At 42.9% G+C, this 22349-nt stretch overlaps 1 protein-coding gene across 2 annotated transcripts in view; it reads left to right on the forward strand.

Annotated features, from left to right (window-relative positions):
* TSPAN7 (tetraspanin 7) overlaps positions 1 to 17368 on the forward strand; it is a 128599-nt gene extending 111231 nt beyond the window's left edge. For both annotated transcript variants that reach the window (XM_038587174.1, XM_038587175.1), the window contains 5 exons: positions 497 to 592; positions 2101 to 2256; positions 8404 to 8487; positions 16059 to 16132; positions 16377 to 17368. In XM_038587174.1, the coding sequence (XP_038443102.1) occupies positions 497 to 592; positions 2101 to 2256; positions 8404 to 8487; positions 16059 to 16127 (405 nt within the window). In that variant the 3' untranslated portion in view covers positions 16128 to 16132; positions 16377 to 17368. The remainder of the gene's footprint in view (positions 1 to 496; positions 593 to 2100; positions 2257 to 8403; positions 8488 to 16058; positions 16133 to 16376) is intronic.
* Positions 17369 to 22349: the final 4981 nt, after the last annotated feature.

Raw genomic sequence — 22349 nt, forward strand, 5'->3', positions numbered from 1 at the left:
TCAGTGCAGGTTGGTTTTGCCCTACTTCTGCATGCTAGAATAGGGGTCTCTTCCTGGCCAGGGCAACATCCATCTTCCTGCCCTCTAGTGACCTGCCCTTTGCTATTCTTCAGAGCAAGGGCAGTAAAAGTTAGAGACAGAAGAAGGCCATCAATCAATGTGAAGAAAATAAGCAGAAAAGCCAGGCCTGATGTTGGGGCTCACTCTCTCCAGCTCTTGCAGAAACTGGCTACATCAGTGGGTCATTTCACAAGGCAGGCTTCTTCCTCTGGATTGAGGAGGAGGAAAACATTTTCCTTTTTTACATTCCTGAGCTAATAAATCCCTCAGCAAACTTTCTGAGATCTTTTGTCTCAGAAAACAGGGCCATTCGCTCCCTGGCCTACATTTATTCAGAGATTTTCAGAAGAGCCATTTGGGAGTAGAAGTCAGTATGAATCTAAGTCCATTTGGGTGGTGGTGGACCGGGAACCACATTCCTCCCTGCCTTCTACAGATCAAGGACACCTTCCTGAGGACTTACACGGACGCCATGCAGAATTACAACGGCAATGACGAGAGGAGCCGGGCTGTGGATCATGTGCAGCGCAGCGTAAGTTCCAGGGAAGGAGACTGGGCTGGTCACTGCCTGTGATGTCAGGCCTCAGACCTAGGGGCCACTGGGGGTGTTGGACCATCAGCATTTGCTATTGATTCCTGGCCTCCAGTTCCATTTCCTCAAGTTTATACCTAGTACTTGTCCAGGGTCCAGTTATCCAGGTAATTAGCGTCAAGAGGGACCAGTTCCTGCAGCTTGCTTTTCATCAGTATGGATTATGAGCATCCCAAGGAAAGCTAGCTTGCCCTTAAAATCCGAAGCCTTGGAAAGGAAGCAGTCAATGTATGGCAGCCTTGCTTAGTTTTTAGCATTGGCTCCAAATGGCTGGCATTCTGGAAGTAGTGTCTTTAGTGGAGAGCACCAGTGAGAGCGTGTCTACCGGCTTGGGAAGCATAGTGGGGGTGGGCGGCGGGCCTAGGAAAAGCTGAGGGTCTGGCAGGAGTGAGACTGCCCTAGGCGGCCGGTGCTTTGCAGAGGAGATTGAGAGAAGTAGCTGTCTCCTGCCTGGGGGTGCTCAGGGGGATGAGTGCTGGGGCTCAAGCCTCAGGACCCATCTGGGTCACCTGGGTAGCTTCCTGGTTTGGGGTGGGGGGGTGTTCTTTTGAATGTTTTGTTTTTTACTTCAGAAGGAGTATTTTTTATCTTTATTTTTTCTGGTATTTTGATCACATTTCAGACTCACCAGAAAAGTTGCAAAAAGAGCATAAGGGGCTGTATACCTTTTACCCAGATTCACTAATTCATTTCTACTTTTGCCCCATTTCCTCTACTACTCTCTATGTCAGGGGTTGGCACACCTTTTCTGGAAAGGGTCAAACAGTAACCATTTTGGGCTTTGAGGAACATGCAATCAGTCTCTGTCACAACTACACCGCTCTACTCTTGTGGCACAAAAGCAGGCATAGTATGTAAAGGGACAGGCTTGGCTGTGTCCCCCCAAAACTTGATTTACAAAAGCAGAAAGCTGGGGAGGGGGGCTATAGTTTACCAATACCAGCTGTCTCTTCTTCTTCTCTCCTTTCTCTTCTCCCCCCACGCCCCTGCACCTACCCCCCAAGCCATTTACTTATTGGTAGAGATCCTGTGATCTATAAGATTTAAAAAGATCATTTTTTTTTAAAAAAAGATCTTTTTGAAGCCATTTTTGTCTCACTGTCCCCATCAACAAGCCCAGTTTTGTTGATCTGTACCTTTAACAGCACCCAGGCCACGCAGGTGGTTTTGATGCTGAGCCAGGCCAGAGAACCACCGCTTCCCTTTATGAAAGTGGTAAGAAGGGCGACACAACATGTGATCTAGGACTAACTTCCTTCTCTCAGTTCTTCCTTCTCCCAGTGAGTATAATGGATAGTAGAGCCTCTGCTCACCTTTACTCACCAAAGCTGTGCCTGTTGACCTGAGGTCTTGGCCTTTGTTTCTCTAAATGCCTCAGGGTAGTGAGGGAAGAGACCACAGTGTCTTTGATCTGCACACATTGGTTCTTTCCCTTTCCCCCTTAACAGCTGAGCTGCTGTGGTGTGCAGAACTACACGAACTGGAGCACCAGCCCCTACTTCCTGGAGCATGGCATCCCCCCGAGTTGCTGCATGAATGAAACCGACTGCAATCCCCAGGATCTGCACAATCTGACTGTGGCGGCCACCAAAGTGAACCAGAAGGTAGGCTTCCTCTCAGCCCTGATGAGATCCGTGCTGAATGTTTGAGGGGGCTGTTTGTCTCTTTCTGTGAAACTGTGACAAATGGGTCAGGAGTGGTGGTCTAAGAGAGAGTGCAGAATCTTTCCCCGTGGCCCTTTATTGCCTGGGACAGGCACCCAAGGCTGTCCACCTCTGAAGGAGTAGCCGTGACTCAGCAAGAAGCTTCCAGACACAGGGAGGTTTAGCACCTGTTCTTGTTCACCTGGTACTGATGTCAGATAGGGAATATTGCCTTTTTTCTTTCTGCTGCCTAATCTCCCTTCTAAACATGGAATGATTCACAGCTGGGTGCCAGTCCTTAGCAGGAAGGGGACGACAATTGACAGACAGCATCTGCTTCTGCCAGGAGGGTGGCCTTTATTTTAGGGTGTTCTCTGCTCTAGGAAAAGAAATCAACAACTCCACCTCATCTCACTGTCAGCATCCTGACTCCCAAAGAAATCAGAGAGAGAGAGAGAAAGAGAACTGGCTAAAAGAAATGTGAAAGGTAGTACATTCTAGTGAAAATGAGAATAAAATTTCAGTCGTCAGAAGGAAGACCAATTCTGTATTCCACTTCACAGAGAATATGATGGAGGCGTGATAAAACGTGTATGAAGGCTGTCTGTATCCTTAAACATTTAGAGAAATGCCACATAGAAAATACGTTTTGGTAAAACAGAAGGGAGGAAAAAAAAAAAACTAAAAAACAACCCCACTGTTGACTTTAACTTCTGTTAGGCAGCCATCAGGTAAATATTCTTTTCTTACTCAGATAAAATTCTGTTCTTCCAAGGTCTTCAAAACTTGATGTGATCTGGGCCAACTACTGAATAATTCATACTCTCAAAATTAGAAAGTTAAGAGATGGTTTCTATGTTTTGCCCATTTATTGTCGGTATTTGTAGCATAAAAGCTTCAGGGCACTGTTGCCATTCTAGAAGCTCATTTTGTCATTCTGGGCTTATTACTTGTTATTGGTGTGGCAAGGTAAGATGTTCAGTACTGACTGCTTCTTGTCCTACCTAAGATGACATCTGTACCTCTCAGAACTTTCTTATGAACTCCACGTTTGAGGCTTCTTTTGCCTCTCATCAGTAAGGTGACTTCTGGTCTCTTCATGGACCTCCCCACAGAGCCCCCAGAGGTGTCATTATGCTGCCATTTTACTTTTTTATTTTTATTTTTTAGGTGGAATGACTACTGTAGTTTGCATATTTATTTGTTTGTTTTTTTTCCCATTGGTGTTCAATTTGCCAACATATAGCATAACACCCAGTGCTCATCCCGTCAAGTGCCCCCCTCAGTGCCCGTCACCCAGTCACCCCCACCCCCCTCCCACCTCCCCTTCCCCCACCCCTTGTTCGTTTCCCAGAGTTAGGAGTCTCTCATGTTCTGTCTCCCTCTCTGATATTTCCCACTCATTTTCTCTCCTTTCCCCTTTATTCCCTTTCACTATTATTTATATTCTCCAAATGAATGAGACCATATAATGTTTGTCCTTCTCCGATTGACTCATTTCACTCAGCATAATACCCTCCAGTTCCATCCACATCGAAGTAAATGGTGGGTATTTGTCGTTTCTAATGGCTGAGGAATATTCCATTGTATGCTGCCATTTTATGAAGCACCAGGCAGTCCTGGCTCCCATGGACGCTCCTATCTATAAAGACAAGAAGCACATCACGGCAGTGAGGTCTTGGCATGACAAAGCCTCAGAGGGTTGTTTGTAGAAGCAGTAACCATCAACTTGGATGAAGTCTTTTTTTTTTTTACTCCTAAACTTCCTTTTCTGAAAGTTGGGGATCTAGAAGTCAGGAGTGTGGGCTCTGGCATCCACCTGCAGTTTAAATTCCAACTCAGCTGCTCACTGGTGGTACAGCCTTGATCAAGTCACTTAAGCTTTCTTGGTCTTATTTTTCTCAGCTATAAAAGGGAGATGAGGGATCCCTGGGTGGCATAGCGGTTTGGCGCCTGCCTTTGGCCCAGGGCGCGATCCTGGAGACCCGGGATCGAATCCCACGTCGGGCTCCCAGTGCATGGAGCCTGCTTCTCCCTCTGCCTGTGTCTCTGCCTCTCTCTCTCTCTCTCTCTCTCTGTGTGTGTGTGACTATCATAAATAAATAAAAATTAAAAAAATAAAATAAAATAAAAGGGAGATGATCGCTCCTGCCTCTCAGGATCAATATGAGGCCTGAGTGAGATTCAGGTATCTAACACGCAGTGCCTGGCCCCAAGTAAGGACAAGAGATACGTTACCTGTGATGTGCAGTGTTAACTGCAATGTAAACAGCAGCAGGATGACGGTGACGCTCGTCCTCCACTACACCACACTGTGTCCTTTATGAGGAATGGTGTGGCAGGTTCTTGGAGGGAGGATCTTTGTTAGTCTTCAAAAGCAAGTTTAAAGTCCTATCCCATAGTGTATCTCTATGATCCTTAGAATTATTTCCAGAAAAAAAGATAGGGTGGCATTTTTTTCATGTCATTGATAATCTACAAATTTACCTTACTGCCTTCCTCCACCCACTACACTACGCTATCGCCTTGCCATCCTGCTTAACATTTTCCTGGGCCCTTCAAAGCCCTGGGAAAGTTACTTAATATCTCCAACCTGGCTTGATCCATAGAGAAAAAGTGAGTAAAGACTGAAATTTGACTAGTGAGTCCCATCAGATATTCCCATTTCATGCCCATACGAACCTCTGAGACAAATGAGGTCCAGGGTCTGAGTCTCAGATGCCTCCCCTGTAAAAGGCAGGAGAGAGAGCTGTGGTGAATATGCTAAGAGTAGAATCTCATCTGTGTTAGCACCCTCTCTCCTGACTCCCTTGTCCAGGAGGCTTGACTACGGCCACACAGTAGTTCTGCAGAATCCTATTATCTATCTACACACATTCTAAAATCCCTGTAGATCTTTTTGTGTCTTAAATCCTATGACTTAAGAGCACAGAAAGAGGACACTTGGCTCTCACGTGGCAGCCAGAGAACCCTGCCCTGTGCAAGTCACTGGGAGAGAGCAGGCTGGAAGGTGAGACTAGTTACACAGGATGTTTATTGTCTTGTTCAAGGGATGGAATTTATTTTGGCTTTGCCGGCAGGATGGTGAAATATCTGCAAGTTCACATGGCTGACAGCACCGACCGAGCCCCTGACTCCATTGGAATCCTTGACATTTTTTAAGTGCAAGGGCAAGAGGGAGAGAGATGGTTATTCTGGTTGGCAGCCACTGAGACTCCTCTTCCCAGAACCCAACTGGGACTAGCTGTCTACTCCTAGGGTTCTAAGTCCACTGCTTACAGATGTTTCCTGTTGGTAACTGTCTTCATTTCGACATGCTGAGAGGGTGAGCAAAGGACCGGCTCTGTTTCTGGATATTTCCTAGGCTGCTTAGCAGGTCTCCTTAAGTTTATCTCACACCTGACCACCAGGCTTTCATCTGAGGAAAGGAAAAGAGATCGTTGTAGGCAGATCAGATCACGATGTAGGAGAGAACATGAGGTGGAATGCAAACATGGCCCTGCTGTGTGCAGATCTGTGCTGAGACCTGGAGAATGGGCTCGCCGGGCGGCCTGGTGAGTGACAGAGAAGAATCCGGAGATGGAAAGCATTTAACTCACCCTTGGTTGTCTACTGTTTAGATAACAACAAAGAAGCGAAATTACTTTTATCTTCTCATTTTAAGTAACCTCCCCTACTAGATAGGATTCATTAATTTGCTTTCTTCTTTGGAGTGAAAAGCCATGGGAGAACTTTTCTTCTAGAAGGGGGCTCCTCAAGTTTTAATGGGCAGCTGAAACGTCTATTTAAAGAACATATTCATTAACATTCATTAAAAATGAATAACCCAGGGATTTGGCAGATTCTGATGGAGGAAGTCTGGATGGAGACCTCAGTTGCTGCATTTCTCGAAAACTCTCAGGTGCTGCTGATGCTGCCCTGGGAAAAGCCTATTTTGAGGAACAACTTTTAAAATGATTTTGTCACAGTTGTACTAACAGTGGGAACCTCATTCTTCTGGTTTCTCTTGCTGGCTGGAGTGAGCTTATTAAAAATGTAGTTGATTCTGGAATCTCCTACAATGGAACAGAAATCATATGTCAGAAAAATATATTCCACTTACATGCAGAATTGAAGTTCATAGAAAAAATATTTATGCCAAAATATATTGCAGAGTAAAAAAAAAATCACCCACCTCACTTCTCTCTGGTTTCTTTTGTTGGGTTTGGGATTCCATAGCTTGAGGTGACCTACCATTGGTGTTGGGCTGAACTTCATTCCTCTGCCCAACCATCATGGGTGGGGGGAGAGATACGGTCATGATGGCCACCTCGGCAAAATGAGGTCATAGCTGCTACACATCGGGAAAGTGTTTGAATATCCGTCCCTTCTCTCTTCTCTTCTTACCTTGAAATCTTCCTAACCCAACCTGCTCACCCTTCCACTACCTTTTGAAAAGTAGTGTAATATATACTTTCCCTAGTAAAAATGAAATCAGCAAGCAGTCTTTTACTACAAAGAGAGAATCAAATTTCAAAATTCCTCATGAGCAGAAACATATTTCCTTTCCCACCCGCCCCCAGCCTTCAAATTTGCATCAGCTAACCAAGGAGTATAGTTGGCCCATTGCATTGAAAACACGTGTCAAAGCACTGCTGCTAAGTTAATGCATTTCTCCTCTGTAGACAGACTGCAGACGCATAAAATATCACTTATTAGAAGGTACAGTGCTGGTAGAATTTTCATAAGCTCTGAGAAACATTAAATTGCTAAATTTCGAATTTAAATATGGGAGACGTGGTTTTTTGTGTTCTTCGGATATTATTGCAATTTAGTATGCCTTGATAAACAAGAATCCTTTTTAACCCTGCTTATGAAATTAATGTCTTGATTTCTGCAGACTTCATACATTCAAGTAGAAGCCCTTTTTCAGAAAACTGGAAAAAGACCATGTTTTCTGAGACTGTAGAAGTCAGTTCAGAAATCTAGGCTCACTTGGCCTGGTTTCAAATAAATAATACATCTAAACACACAGACAGACAGACAGACAGACAGACACAGTCACACACACACACACACACACACAAACACGCACACACACAGTTCGACCTGTCAAGCATTTAACAAGAAGAATCGGCCTTTGCCTTTGTATTATGGATGATACGCAAAATTTGATGTTTCCTCCCTGGATTAGGGTGATAAAATGTAATCCTGGATAACAACAGTAAAAACACTTGTTTATCATCCTTGTTGAACTCCAACCAGGTCATTTATTTTAAAGAAAGGAGATTCATTTTATCAGTATTAAACTAACATTGAAATTGGTAAAATGGATGTTGGTTTTAATCACAACATTTGGAGATTTCATAGTATGTTGAAGGGAAATTCATTTCATTTTATGGATGAAGTCATTGATATCTAGAAAGGAGAAGTGACTTATACATAGTAAATTTGTGGAAAAGATGACTTGAAAACATAGGTTTTTCCCTATTAAAAAATTAACTTACTGGTCTCCTTAGGAAGAACCCTCAAACACTCTAAAGGTGGCAGGCATTCAAACACCCTCCTCTAACCTGATGATTTCACTTTATTTTTCTAAGATTGTATCTTTGTTGTCAAAATGCTAGTAACTATGTTTATGATCCCGAGTCTTTCTGTGCAAGGATGTGGAATGCCTTTGTATGGTTGGAGTCTCCTTCTGTACCTCTACAGGTTCACTTCCTAGGTCTGACAGATCTCCTGCTACCCTTAATCCTACCACTGAAACATTTCTGGTTGAAAGTATATATCTGGGACTTGCTTTAAAATAATCTAGCCAGGGGAGGAGAGTTGAGCAGATTTCAATGAAACAAGATTGGCCACGTGTTCACTGTGAGCTTAGAGAACGAGTCACTTGGGGGTTCACCGTACCACTTTCTATACCTTTTTGTATGTTCAAAATTTTTCTTTTTTTTTCAGTTTGAAAAGAATGCTAGTGAGTTCCTAGGGTGAGTCACAGTTGCATTTGCTGACTGCGAGTGGGACTGTATGTTGGGAGTGTTGCAAGGTAACACAGCCCAGTCTGGCCTGGGAGTAAAACACGTCTCTGAGGCTCTCTCTCTCTCTCTCTCTCTCTCTCTCTGTTTGCAGGGTTGTTACGATCTGGTGACCAGTTTCATGGAGACCAACATGGGGATCATCGCTGGAGTCGCTTTTGGAATCGCATTCTCCCAGGTAGACTGTGTAGTTGTGTGGTCAGGCCTGGCCTAGCTTCCCTCCCTGGCCTCTGGATTCCCCACCTGCCCCCCTGGGCCTTGGGAGAGGCTGATAGATGGGGTCAGGGCTCCTTGCTCATTAGTCCTCAGGTCATCTGTTTATTGATTTTCCTTTTTCAACTTAAATGAAGTTTTGCCATCAAGGGAATATTGGTTACAGTTCACCTAATGACTAGCTCCAGAAAACAACTTGCTTCTCTGTAGGTCAAATGGAGGTTAACTGAACAAAGTGCCGGCTTAATTGGAGCAGAAACAACTCCAAACATCAACCGGCTGGTCTGGATTTGGGGGAGGCTTTTTTCCCTGGCTGGCCTGGCCCTGTTTTGTGCTTAAGTTCCTGTCGATTCTGCATGAGGGGTCTCCTTCCACAGAAAGCCTACACTTAGCAAACGCCATCTCATGATCATTATTTGAATCCTAAGTTTAATGAGTGTTCCTTAAGAGGAAACTTAATTTTTGGTATGTTAAATCTTATATCCCTTTATCTCCACCCAGCCTCTATAAAAGAACAGGAGAAGTAATTCTGCAAACGAAGTGAGCCCCACGTACTCAAGGGTAGAGCAAGATCAAGCTAACTCTCAAATTTAGCCCACCCTCACCGGGCAGTGCAGTGTCCCACAAGCCTCTGAGCTCCCAGCCAAATGATAATATTATTGCTCTGGTATTGCTGTGGGAGAGAGGATTGGCATGTATATTTAACAACCAAATGAAAACTTGATGTATGTTTAACTCTGAATTTTTCTGACCAACAGATCGGTTTTCCAACAAAGCCCAATTAACATTCTTGCAGTAATGTTTCTAGTCCTCTAATTTTTCCTGGCCTGAATTCTCTATTTGCTCTCTTAGACTATCTTTACCTTTTCCCTGCCACCCACCCCCACACCTCTTTCCTGCCTGCCTAGCAATATAGACACACTTTCCTTCTAGCCAAGTTCATTCTTAAAACTTTTTTCACTGAAATATGGCATATCCAGAAAAGTACATAAATTATAAACACACAACCTAATAGATCAGCACAGCATGAACGTACCTATGTAATCTGTACCTGGATCAAAGACTAGAACATTTCCCTGGTAGTTTTTTGTTTTTTTGTTTTTTTTTTTGCAAAGAGAGGGTGTAGCCCCAGGTCAGTTGACAAACTGCTTATTCAGTAGTTACAGAAACCCACGGTGACATTTCATCTCACAAGAGCATGTGGACTCATCCCACAGGAGTGCATGCTCCTTGGGGCAGTTTCAACATTCTTTTGCCATGCTGCTTCATTTCTTTGCAACTCATGAAGTGACTTTAAACCCTCAACACACCAACACACAAACCCCAATGGCACCACAGACGGTGCCAGTTCATCTCCAGAGACGTTTTGCAAAAGGTTGCTGCCCCAAACTTTCTTTCAATAGCTATCACACTTAAGTAGTAACACTTCAGTGACATGTCTGTGATGGCCTGGAGACATTTTAGAGGATCTGGGACTCATGTCCGATACAGCTGTGTACAAGATGGCAATGTCAGGTTAATGACACTGACAGGCCATACTCGTGCTTGGTGGCTAAGGATGACTGTCCCCTTGGGGGAAGGAATATAGGTGAAGGTCTCCCCTTCTGGCTCTCCTAGAACTGTAAAGGGACATGATGCCAGTACTCTCCATGGGGAGAAGAGGGCCTTGCAGAGCCCAGAATCTTATGGATAAAGCATGTTATCATCCAAGAATATTCCTTGTCCGGCCATGAGGGGCATGGAGGATTCTCCCATTTTCATTAGTGGAGTAAAGCAAGTCATAAAGCATCTGATTAAGATCTCTCTTCTGCTTCTCTCTCCTGCTTCCCTAGGAAGGGGGGTGGATGCAAGGATTTAGGCTTTAGACAAAATGCCTGATGAGCATTAATCTGTGCTAACCTTGAAAGAAATCCCCGACATGGGGATTGTTGAGTTTGCTCTGTGGCCCTCTGGGGCACTGAGAGAGGAGCCAAAGCCCCGGAGGGAACTTCTGAACAGAAACTCTCTGCAGAGATTGTAGGTCTCATCAAGGTACCACATAGTGGTCAGGATAAGACAACAAAACGCAAAGCCCAATGCCATCGCCTAGCCAATACCATTCACCCACATGAGCAGACGGGTGCAGTGGGGCAGAGACTTGAGACCTGGCATGCTCAGCTTGAGGCAGGGAGAAAAAGAGCCGTAGCTGGCTTTTACTAGCATGATCAGTTAGGAGCTGTGGCTTTTAATGGTGCCAGCAGCCTTGGGGTTCCTGGAAGCTGAAGTTGGCTTCCAGATACCAATAGAGCCAAGGCTTCTCCAGGATGGTGGTGGTGACTTACCAGATCCTATTGAAGAAGAATTAGCCATACTGATCCTGGTCAGTGGCCCAGAACCAAAGCTTTAGCTGTACATGTTCAAATTTTTTAGGACCAGTGTCAGAGTAAAACTGATTTAGGGGAATCAATCATGTTGGTTTGTCTTGGCCTCCCTATACTAAAGCAGGTTCTACTGAGTAGAGGCCAAAGGAGGTAGGAAAGAACAGAGCACTCGCTCTCACTCTCTCTCTTTTGCTCTCTCTCCTCCCCTTTCTTCACCCGCCCTCCATCTGCTCCTTGCCCTTTCCCTCGCCTGCTCTTGTGACATCCACATCCATGCTGTCATCTGTGGGAACTAACTGCCTTGTACTTTTGTTGTGTCAGAAACTAAAAGTGATGTAATATACAAGGAAAACTAAGCCGCGTCTAGCCTCTTCATAGACTGTGCAAAAACGTTGTCCCAAGTTAGCTAATGCAGCCAAGGTAAAGCCCTTGAGTTCTCTTTGGGGGCAGCAGGATTTGGGCAGGCCTTTAATGCTTCTCTTCACAAACCCCCATTGCGTAGGCCCTGTCAAGGGAGAGCCCATTTGTCTGGACTCGATGGACAGGTCCTGCTCCTCTATAAATTCATAGCAGGAAGTTGAATGTGTTTTGATAGTGTACCTCCCTGCATCTTTGGCAGCTACTCTTTTACTCAAGAGAGCTTGGAGATAGACATAAACCCAAGCAGAGTTAGAGTATGTGTGTGTGTGTGCCTGCATGCGTGCATGAGAGGGAGAGGCAGGGAGGGAATGAGAATGGGAATGTCGACTACCCTGCCCCTAACATGGCCTGAAGGCCAAAGCTGAGGGTGTCTGAGTCTGGACACTTACTCCATTTGTGACATCGCCTCTCACCTTGGTTGGCTCTCTGCTCTGTGTTGCAGGCTGGGAGTGGAAACACTTCTGTATCCAATGCAAACAGTCAGGGCTTCGCTATACTTGGAACGCATTAGGATGGATTAACCCTCCACACCACAGAATGTTATAGTCCTGAGTGGGGGTGGTAGGGCTGTTTTCTAGAAGAGGGAGGAGAGTTGAGTGGTTTGCTTAAGGGTAGGCTGCTATTCTAGATCCAGGCTTACAATTCTGACCTCCCCGCCTGGCCTGCTGTTTTAAACTTTTGGGCCAGAAATCACCCTCATTCTTGCCTCACATAGAAACTACAGGGAATTCATCTTGTGCTTTTATAATGAAAGGGTTTGAATCTGTGAAATTGAAAGGAGAAAGGTACTCATCAAAAAACACGGGTCTTCCTGCTACACATCCATCCCCTGACCCTCACCCCTGTGGGACCTCCCCCAGTGCCCACAGGCTGCTGGGATGCTTTATTATGAACCAGGAATTCTTTTCTGGGACTTGTTTACCTTTTCTGTACAAAGGACAGGCCAAAGCTATTGCTAGCCTTGATGAGACATGGCCAAAGAAGGCTAACGGAACTACTTATTTCCCTGGTCTCTGCAGGGCCTGAGAGGGTCCCTAAGAGCATTTATGCAGTTTTATATCAAACCAGATTCCTCAGCACTTTCCCAAAGACATGGAAGTTTTATTTAGTTTACCACTTCAGTCATTAGCTATACCATCTCCACAGGCATTATAAGGACCTAAGCTTTTGACCTATTGCTTGTCGCTGGCTGGTTAAGAAAGTTGCCTTTATGACTTTGCTGTCCTCTCTGTGCCCCTCAGGAACCGGGGATTGGGCTACATCTGCCTCCCATGGTGATGGCAGGGAGGATGCCCTCAGCCGATTGCCCTTGCATGTCTTGTCTTTGCTGACCTGGGCCTCCACCTCTCTTGAGCCCCTCTCTCCCACCTCTTGGCATCCACCCTATTCCCAGAGATTGACAGAGCCCCAGCGATACAGCCCATGTCACTCACTAGAGCTTCATGGCGCTCAGACCTCTCAGGCTGTCTCTGCGGGAGGGCCCAGAGTCAGCCTTCTAGAGGCCCTTTCTGGCTTCTCAATTCTTGAAGCAACAGAGCATCCCTGAGATTTCCATGACCCAAAAGAAAGCAGAATGTAGTACTGTCAAGGCAGACAGTGGTAAAAATAAAATGTTAGCTCAAAAAAACAAAACAGATGAAGACTAATTATAAAGTCTTAGTCAACCAAGTATAAATAATCTGATCTAAAACACCAGAGGCCAGACAGCACCAGGCCTTTCACCGGCCATGGAATGGCGACTGGTGGTTCTGGGGGTCTCCATCCTGAGGGGTTTCCAGCATGAGAGACCAGCTCTCCTTTAGCTCTCTCCATCCGGGGCTTAAAGCAGAAGTCCCAGGGCCTATTTACTGAAGCCAGGACACGTATCAGCAGTGTGCTTCTCAGGGCCCAGCACATACCTCCGCTCCTAGAGTGCTTTTTACTTATAGTTAGGCTGGAACAAGGTTTTGTTTACAGAAGGATGGACTTTTCTGTGTACAGATGAACTGAGTCTAGTGGCAAGCAAGTGTTTGTCCTGACTCACACTGAGGCAGAGGCTCTGGCATTGGCTGAACAGGCTTCCTGTTATATACCCAGAAATCACCTGGTAACAGCTGCTATGAAGTATAGGATGCTCCCCACACACACATAACCCCTGGCTTTCCATTGACTTGGTACTTATGGAGGGTAGAAGTCAAAGTTTTCCTTCAAACATGGTAAAAACACCATAGCAGATTTGAAATCCATAACCCTGTGAATAATCCAAAATACCTACTATACCCCAAATCCTAGTTTTCTTACAGTAGAATTAACTAAAATAAAAGCAAGTATGTACAAAAAACTGTTTTCACATAGTTTGTATAAACCTTAGTTCAGGATGCGTTGTGTTTTTTTTTTTTTTAAGGAAAGCAAATTTCTTAGTAGATGTTGAAAATTAATTTTTAAAAATCTGTCTTTTTCCATGGGCAAACAGAAGGTATGATTTTGCCCCAGAAATATAAAATACAGTAAGGTTTTTGGTTGTTTTTTTTTTTAAATCATCTTTTTAAAAACATTTTTACTTAAATTCAATTTAGTTAACATGTACTGTATTATTAGTTTCAGGATAAAATATAGTAAGTTTCAAAGCAAGTAGCTTTTATTTATACCAATATTTTTAGAAGTTATTGTTTCTGTGACAAAGTATGCCCAGTGCTTAAGAATGATGCTGTTCCTGTTTTTTTTAAAAAAAAAAAAAAGTGGAGGCACATGCTATATTTCCCTGAAAGCAGAAGTTTTAGAAACAAGAAATAATTAGGCATTCTAAAGAATCTTCTGGCTGTGTGGCTTGTGAATTGCCACGGAGGCCAGGAGCATCGGCAAGCACTGAATTGTAGCAGTGTGGCAAACCATGAAATGGAATGCTAACTAGCGTACATGCTCTAAGCACATGTGAGCCCAACAAGGAGACACTAAACTGATCAGCTTTACAAAGAAAAAAGAGTTTAGGAACTCGAGATCAGATGAAGAGTTGCCCACTGAAAACCCTCTCTCTAAAGTTTGCAGTATAAGGCAGGAAAGGAACCCCTGATGTTGTGAGACAGAGGAGTGATTCTGGAAAGGACAGGTCTAGGCTGAGCTGTAGGGGTGGGAGGCAAGGAAAGAGGCTGTCCTCTGCTAGGGGAAGAGGATGGAACCTTAAGTTCTGTGTGAGCTACCTGGGTGGTTTGAGGGAAAATTCTTTAACCTCCCCTGAGCCCATTTTCTTATCTGGAAGGTCAGAATGGTAATATTATACAGGGATGTGGTAAGGGTTAAATAACTTGATACACTTGAATATGTTACACCTCTAATGCTTGCCTGTTTTGTGGCCAAAATCTGATTTTTAAGAGTATCAAGTGTGTTCTGGGGCGCCTGGGTTGTACAGTTGGTTGAGTGTCTAACTCTTGATTTTTGGCTCAAGTCATGATCCCAGAATCGTGAGACTGAGCCCCACATCAGGTTCTGTGCTGGGTGTGGAGCCTGCTTGAGATTCTCTCTCTCTCTCTCTCTCTCTCTCTCTCTCCCCTCTCTCCCTTTTCCCCTTCCTACCTGCTCACTCGCTCTCTCTCAAAAAAAAAAAAATCAAGTATGTTCTGGTATATGTTGTTCCTAGGAAATGGCAGTTCTAATGAAAAGGGACAAGCTACAGGGGTCATAGTCCTTATAGTCAGGAGGGGATTATAATTCGTGTCATTTGGAAGAGAATTGTGGCAGTTACAGCCATAGCTCCTTTGGTGATTTGGTGGTATGGGCATGATACTATGTATTTTGTGGCACAAAATGATGTTGGCCAGAGCCTTAGTAGGAGATAGGCTGAGTCCAATAACGTGGTGATTTTTCCTCACCTGACAGAACTTACAGTTTTTATATGTCACAGTGTAGTTTTACTTTAAAAAAGGAAGAGAACAATCTGGGATTTCAGCAAGAAACGTAGCCAGGGACTTGGTATCCGAATGGGCGGGTAGAAAGCCAGGGGAACTGAGTTCAGGGGCTGCCCCAACCAACAATGAGTGGGACCTGGTGTGGCTGCAAGTGTCCCACCTGAAAGATAAGGGCAACCATGTGGGCCACATGAGTGCTTCTCTCACCTAGAAGGCTTGTTAAAACCCCAGTGCTGGGCCCCACCCCTCAGAGCATCGGATTCCACCCAACTGAGGTGGAAACCAAAGTTTAGGCCTACAGTGTCTACCTGGTGAGAGACAGAGAGAAAGTAAGGCCCTGATTTCCCCTTCTCCCACCCCAACACCTACCTCTCACAAGCCATGACTTTCTTACTTCAACTGGCAAACTCACGTAGTCAAGAAATAGTGTCTCATTGCCTCAAGGAAAGAACTATTACCCTGTCGGCCGTGTATGGCTGAGGGATCACACCATATTGAGGTACCTTCCCAATGTGTATGTTTGGTCTTTTGGTACATACCTCGCTAGTTCTCTGCTGCTTCCATTTTTTCACCACTCTCATAAAATATTTTAAAAATGAATAAATTTTCAAAAAGCTTACATGTCAAAAGTTGTTTTGAAGCTGCCAGAGCAGGCTAGAGTGGAACCTTAGGGCCAGTTCTAGAAGCTTCAGTTGTCCTGTCCTAGCAGTCTCATATCTCACCCCTGAAATCCCGTTTGATCTTTTTCTCCAGTGCCCTTTATCTTATTCGCATACAAAAGCCCTCAGTTGTTAAAAACTATATCTTCAGGGGTCAAAGAAGTGTGTAGTTCAGTGACTTAAGATTGTGGTCTTCGTTTCTCCTTCTGGCAACAGCTGATCGGCATGCTGCTGGCCTGCTGTCTGTCCCGATTCATCACGGCCAACCAGTATGAGATGGTGTAAGGAAGGTGAGTGGATGTGGGCAGCGTTTGATTTCGGGGTCCTCCCTTGGGGTGAGGGTACCACCTGGCCACTAAACTCACTCGATCTCAGTGGCACCTGTGCCCGTGCTGAAACCTCATTTCTGTGGTGCTGGGGAGGAGGTGTGGTCCTCGCTGTGCAAAGTGTATAGAATGCTCCTTTTAGCTTGTTACCTTATTTTTAAGTCCTGGTGACGGGTCAGTCACTTACAGGTTTTAATTTCTCTCTCAGTCTTTCAAGAACGATGGAATAAGAGACCTGCTTTCAAAAGGAACCACAGCAATCTTTGAGAGACTTCCCGAGGATGATAGAGCACAGTCCATAACACACCTGCCCCGCGCTCCCTAACCCCCAGCCAGCGTGCAACTGACCCGCCCACACGGTCTCTGCTCCACCTTCCAGCCCGCATCCTGTGTAGCGTTCCATTTGGTGAAGCCCCGTCATGCAGAGTGTACCCGGGTTCCCTGCATCCAGTCCTAGTGGACCCCTCCTGAGGCCCCATGCGTGCCGGCCCCTCCATCCGTACTCGATCCGACTCTAGCTCCTTGTAGATGACTGGTTAGCGCACTGTCCCTGGCCCCGCTGGGCCCTGCATGTAGCGTGGAAGGCTCCTGCAAGCCCTTCGTCACGATCGGTAAATGCCTTGCCCCTTGGTGTAGATAAGCTGATAGCGATCTGTTCTTTTGGCTTAATCTCCTTCAGTTTGGTTTTCCCTTTACTAAGGCTCTTTCCTACCTTCTTCAGGCTGCCTAGGATATGTAAAGAGACATAGCAGTAATCGCCAGTGAGAAGAGAAAGCCTGTGTCATGCATGAAGGAAATTGTTGAGGGTTAGGTGGCCTCCTTGCTCATTATTGTTACGTGCCTGGGCGTGTATAGACAGTTTAGTGCCCCCATGCCCCCCCACGCAGTTGAAACCTGTATAATCCTGTTACCAAGCTGTATTGTTGCCTCCTGTGAAGGAAATAATATTACTTCTGTTCTTCCCCAATTAATTGCTGTTGCATTATTTTACTTGTTTCTGTACTTTTTTTCTTTGCATCGACATTACAGACATCGAGGACCTCATCAAATCAATTTAAAAACGAGTGTGAAGGGGGAACAAAAGTCAAAATATTTTTAGAAGGTCTTAAGAAACAATGCCTCTGTCTAGCATGCCAACAAGAATGCATTGATATTGTGAACATTTGTGATACATGTATTAATAAATAGAATCATTACAAATTGTTGTGTTTTGTTCTTTGGTTATTGTGCAAGCTTCTAAACTCCTATTTCTACTTCATCTTGTTCCACGGGGGATTGGAAGTGGACCACCTCACAGGCTGGCACATCCCTGTGTGCATGTTCCCACCCCACTGAAATAGCCTCAGGCAGTGCAGAAGCCCAAGGGTTAGACGTTTTTATGGACATTTCAGAAAGTTGAATCATTTATTGTGAACAGAATGTATTGTTGGCTACAAAAATAGAAGCTTCATATTATCTCACACTAGCAGCAGAAAGATTTCAGCAAAGTTTTCTGAAGTGTGAATGTCATTTACAAAAAAACAAAACAAAAAAAAAAAACAAGGAAATGAGCATCTATTCTTTCTTTCATTGTTTCTAATGAGCATGTATCCTTCCCTTCCTTCTTTCTTGTCTGGATTGAAGAAACTTGGTCCGGAGAAGAGATGACATCAGACCAGGCAGTCGGACCCATGCCCTGGTTTGTACTAAAGTATGGAATCCTTAGGCTTGCTTTAAGCATTTTAGAATAGGTGCAGGATAGATTATTTGCGATCTGCATTTTCCTTCTTAATGAGTCACCTTAAAAAAAAAAAAAACTCGTGAAAGCATATATTGATCTGTTCCCAAATAAGTGAATCTAAAGAGCTCCCTCTTCTCTGTAGAACAGGCTATAATTAGGATGGAGATGGCATTCTAACCATATACATGTATGAGTCTGAACACTGCATGCTGTCCACAAAAGGCATTGCCCCACGACTTCAGACAGTTCCTCCTCAAAGGGTCAACATTTTTAGAGAATTAAGGAGATCTTTCTTGGAGTTTCCTTGGGTTTTTCTCTAACTTTTTGTGTTGCATTCTTAGTTCATTAATCTGTGCTTTAAAAAAAAGTGGTGCTATTAGCTGCATTTCAGTTTTGGTTTGCAATTTTTATTGTCCTTTGTTCCAGACATTTTGCAGTTTTCTTTAGAATTGATGCACCAAACCAAATAGGAATTGTGTGTGTGTGTGTGTGTGTGTGTGTGTGTGTGTAATTTCCAAATGTGTAGAATTTGAGGCTGCGTTTTTGTTCAAGAAAACTTGGTTTGTAAGATAAAGCTTCTTTGTTATTTTTTTTTTTGAGACTTGCTTTGTGCCCTAGTATGTGGTCTGTGTTGGTGCTGTGTGTGTTTGAGAGGTAGGAGTATTTTCTAAAGATAGACGAGGGTGAGAACAAGTTTGTAAATATATCCAAATGGTAAATTTTAGGACTTTGTTCAAATTGTCTGTATTCTTGGGAATATTTTGTCCGTTTGACCTGTCTGGTTCTGAGAATGCTGCCTGAAATCCTCATGGGACTGGATTCTGTCAGTTTTTGCTTTGTGTATTTTTAAGCTATATTGTTAGGGACGTGCAGGTTCAAGATTGTGTCTCATTGATGAATTATTTCCTTTGGCATTATGGACTGACCCATAATTATCCCTAATTATGATTTTTCTTTTAACATTCATTTTGTCTGATATTATAGTTGTAACAAGTACTTTTCTTCTGATGAGTATTTGCCAAGGGTATTGTTCCAGATCCCTCTGCTTTCAGCCTCTCTATGTAATATTTTAGATGTGTCTCTTAAACAGCATATGGCTTCATTTTTTTTCTTTTTTAGCTCAATCTGAGAAAGTCTTTACTGAAAAGTTTAGTCCACTTATATATTACTAATATATGTGGTTTTATTTCTAGCACAGTTTTTTTTGTCTACTTTTTCTTGTTTTTCTTCTCTGCTTTTTTTCTTTAAATTTTATGTCTTACATGCTTATTCTTTCAGTGGTTAATCTTACTCTCTTACCGTGCATACTTGAAATGGAAAGTTAGAATCTCCATCTTCTCCCAAAATAATACAAAGGCCTTGGGGTGTTTTAACTCCAAGCACCTCTCACTTAACTTCCATGCTTTTGTTCCTGGATGCTGTATTTCTACTATCTCTTGAAATGAATCCTGTCACTGTTTTTATAGTCTATTTAGATTTACCTACATACGTACCAGTTTTTTGTTTTGTTTTGTTTTTTTAAACATCGTGTCTTGCATCTTATCCATTGGCGTTCAGTTTGTGGTTTTTTGAAATGTATGGTTTGTTATTTCATTAAGGGGTTTATATGTGCTAAATCATCTCAATCTTTGAATTAACTAGGGCTAAAATTCTAGCTTGGTAGTTGAAGGTGTTTCTGGCCTTTTACTATTATTAATAATAAGTCTAATTGTGCATTTTGGGGTCCTTGTAATGTCATTTTCCCCCAGTCGCCTTTTAAGACTGTCCCTTTTTTCCCCAGCTTTATTGAGATGTAATTGACCTATGACTTTGTGTAAGTTCAAGATGTACCCTGTGATGATTTGATACATATATACATTGTGAAATGTCTACTACAATAAGGTTGGTTAACACATCTTTCACTTTGCATAATTCCCAATTTTGTTATTGTCACAATGAGAACGTTAAAGATCTACTTTCATAGCAACTCTCAAGTATACAATACATATTTTCAACTATAGTCATCATGCTGTATGGTAAATCCCTGGAATTTATAAATGAGAATTAGTACTCTTTGACCAACATCTCCCCATTTCCTCCACCTCCTAGGACGAGGGCTTGTTCTTTTAATAGATGTTGGAAAGGATAATTACATGCTGACCTCCCCTGGATAGCTGAATCATGGTTAATACCAGATAGCCCTGGTCATAATTGCATGTAAAGCACCTGGAAGGAAATGATGTGCATCTTAAGCTTAATACAATATAGTGGTCTAGTCCAGTGCTCTCAGATTGAGCGTTTTAATACTTTTACTCTAATTGTCAAATTTTCTTCTAAATATTTATGAGAAAACAACTCACTAAAGCACTGTAAGACTTTCTCTTTGCCTTTGATGATTCTCTTCCATATATAATGGACTTTCTATCTTCTATGTCTCTTAGAGCCTTTCATTTTTTCCATGTCTCTATTTCTTATAGGGAGTCCTGGATAATTTCCTCGGTTATGTCTTCCAGTTCTTTTCTCAATTTTGTCTAATTATTTTTAATATCCTGTAAGTTATTTTTCATTTTCTTTTTAAAAATCTTTTGTCCTTTTTCTTTAGTGGCCTTTTCTTTCACTAACTTATCATCTTGTCTGTACCAGTCCTCAACTGTCTTTATCCTTTCTTTCAGATAGTCTAATACCTAAAATTTGTTGGTGTTGGTTCTCTTGGACATTGCATTTGCTGACTGTCACTCATGGTAGGTTGTTTTCTTGTATTTTTAGTTTTTGTAAGTCAGCTTCTCTCCAGTGAGGATTTTTTAAAACACCTTCTTGTTTTGGATGAATTTTAGATTGATGCAGAAGTTGCAATGACAATACAGAGATTTCCTGCCAGCCCCCCTAATGCTAACACCATATATTACCCTTCTACATTTGTCAAAACTAAGAAACCGACACTGGTATGTTACTCTTAACTGAATTCCAGATCTTATTTAGAGTTCACTAGTTTTTCCTCCAGTGTCTTTCTTCTGCTCTAGGATCCAATCCTGGATACTATGTTACATTTAGAGAACGGATTGGTTTTTCTGTAGTACCATGCTGTCTGGGTTATAGAATTGTCCCTGCGGAGAAATTTTGCATTCGGTTAGCCAGGCACCCAGAAGTTTTGTTGATCCAGAACCAGATTTTATATTAGCTTCTCAGCTTGAGGAATCATACACAACATAGGTGGTATAAATTTCAACTCCACACCTGTACATGCTTGTTATTTCTGTATGTTTTTTTTTTCTGCTTTCCCCTTCACTGGATTTATGAAAGGTCACGAGCTACAGATACATCATTACTCAGTGTGAGCCCAAGAATTGTCTCTTGACCCTTTGTAGGGGTTCAACTCTCAAGGCATTGAAGAGTATACTAGGTCCAATATCCCACCACCCCCTCTACCCCAATCATTGATGGAACACAACCCATGATTCTGTTGCTCTAGCTTTAAGTTTCTTTGTTTCTCTTGGTGATTCATCTTTCTCTTGGTGATACATCTTTAGATGTATAGGTAATTCTTACACATACTTTTATCCACTCTTTGAGGTTCTGCCTACTGTGTATGGCTTCATTTGTTGTTCTGCTCTTCATGTTGCCATGACCTATATTCTATTATTTGCAGTGCATTACATGTTGCCTCCTTGTTCTCTAATTGTTTCATGTGTAAATAATTGCACTCACAGTTGGTTAGGATATTGTTATAGTGCTCTTGAGGGCAAGGACAATGTCAATATTGTCTGTATGTCCCCACAGTAACTGGCAAAAAAGAACGTTTTAGGCTCTCAGATGACTTCATAAATAATGAGTAAATGAACTCTAAGTCCTTAAAACATGTGCCAGGAGCTTAACTGATCTTAGGTACATATGTTTTCTTAGTTTGTTTTAGTTGTTGCTTGAGTCCTATTTGTTGTTTTATCTCTAGAATTCTATGGCATTCTATTTTTGCTTCCTGTCTTGTTTTCCATTTAATGTATTACTATTTTTATCTCCTGGATTTGTCATAGTTTCTCTCACTGTCCTCAATATAAATAACTCTTCACGTCTTGAGTAGTACTGGTATGATCCAACCTGGATTCTTAGTTAGACTTATAGTTAGAATCCTGTGATTTTTGTTGCTTAGAGGAGAAGTGGTGGCCTCTGTCTCCTAATAGAACCTTCAAGATAATCTGTATAAATAGGCTAATAAACACTCAACATACGCACAGAAAATTTGACCTATTACTCAGTACTGTTTGCTGCAGAGAGCTGCCAGGGCTTGGAGGAATTCCTTTATCTGTTCTTGGATTTTTTTTGATCCATTGTATGATGTTTCCATGGAATAATAGAATTTAATTCAAAGAAAAGCAATAGGAGACCTACTGGATTTAGACCATGGGACATGTGAAGAAGAAAATGTTTTCAAGCAGTGTTGATTAATTTCCACATTTATAGCAGATCATGCAAGCTACTAATCTTATT

The sequence above is a fragment of the Canis lupus genome, chromosome X (genome assembly GCF_011100685.1).
Source record: "Canis lupus familiaris isolate Mischka breed German Shepherd chromosome X, alternate assembly UU_Cfam_GSD_1.0, whole genome shotgun sequence".
Classification (NCBI taxonomy): Eukaryota; Metazoa; Chordata; class Mammalia; order Carnivora; family Canidae; genus Canis; species Canis lupus.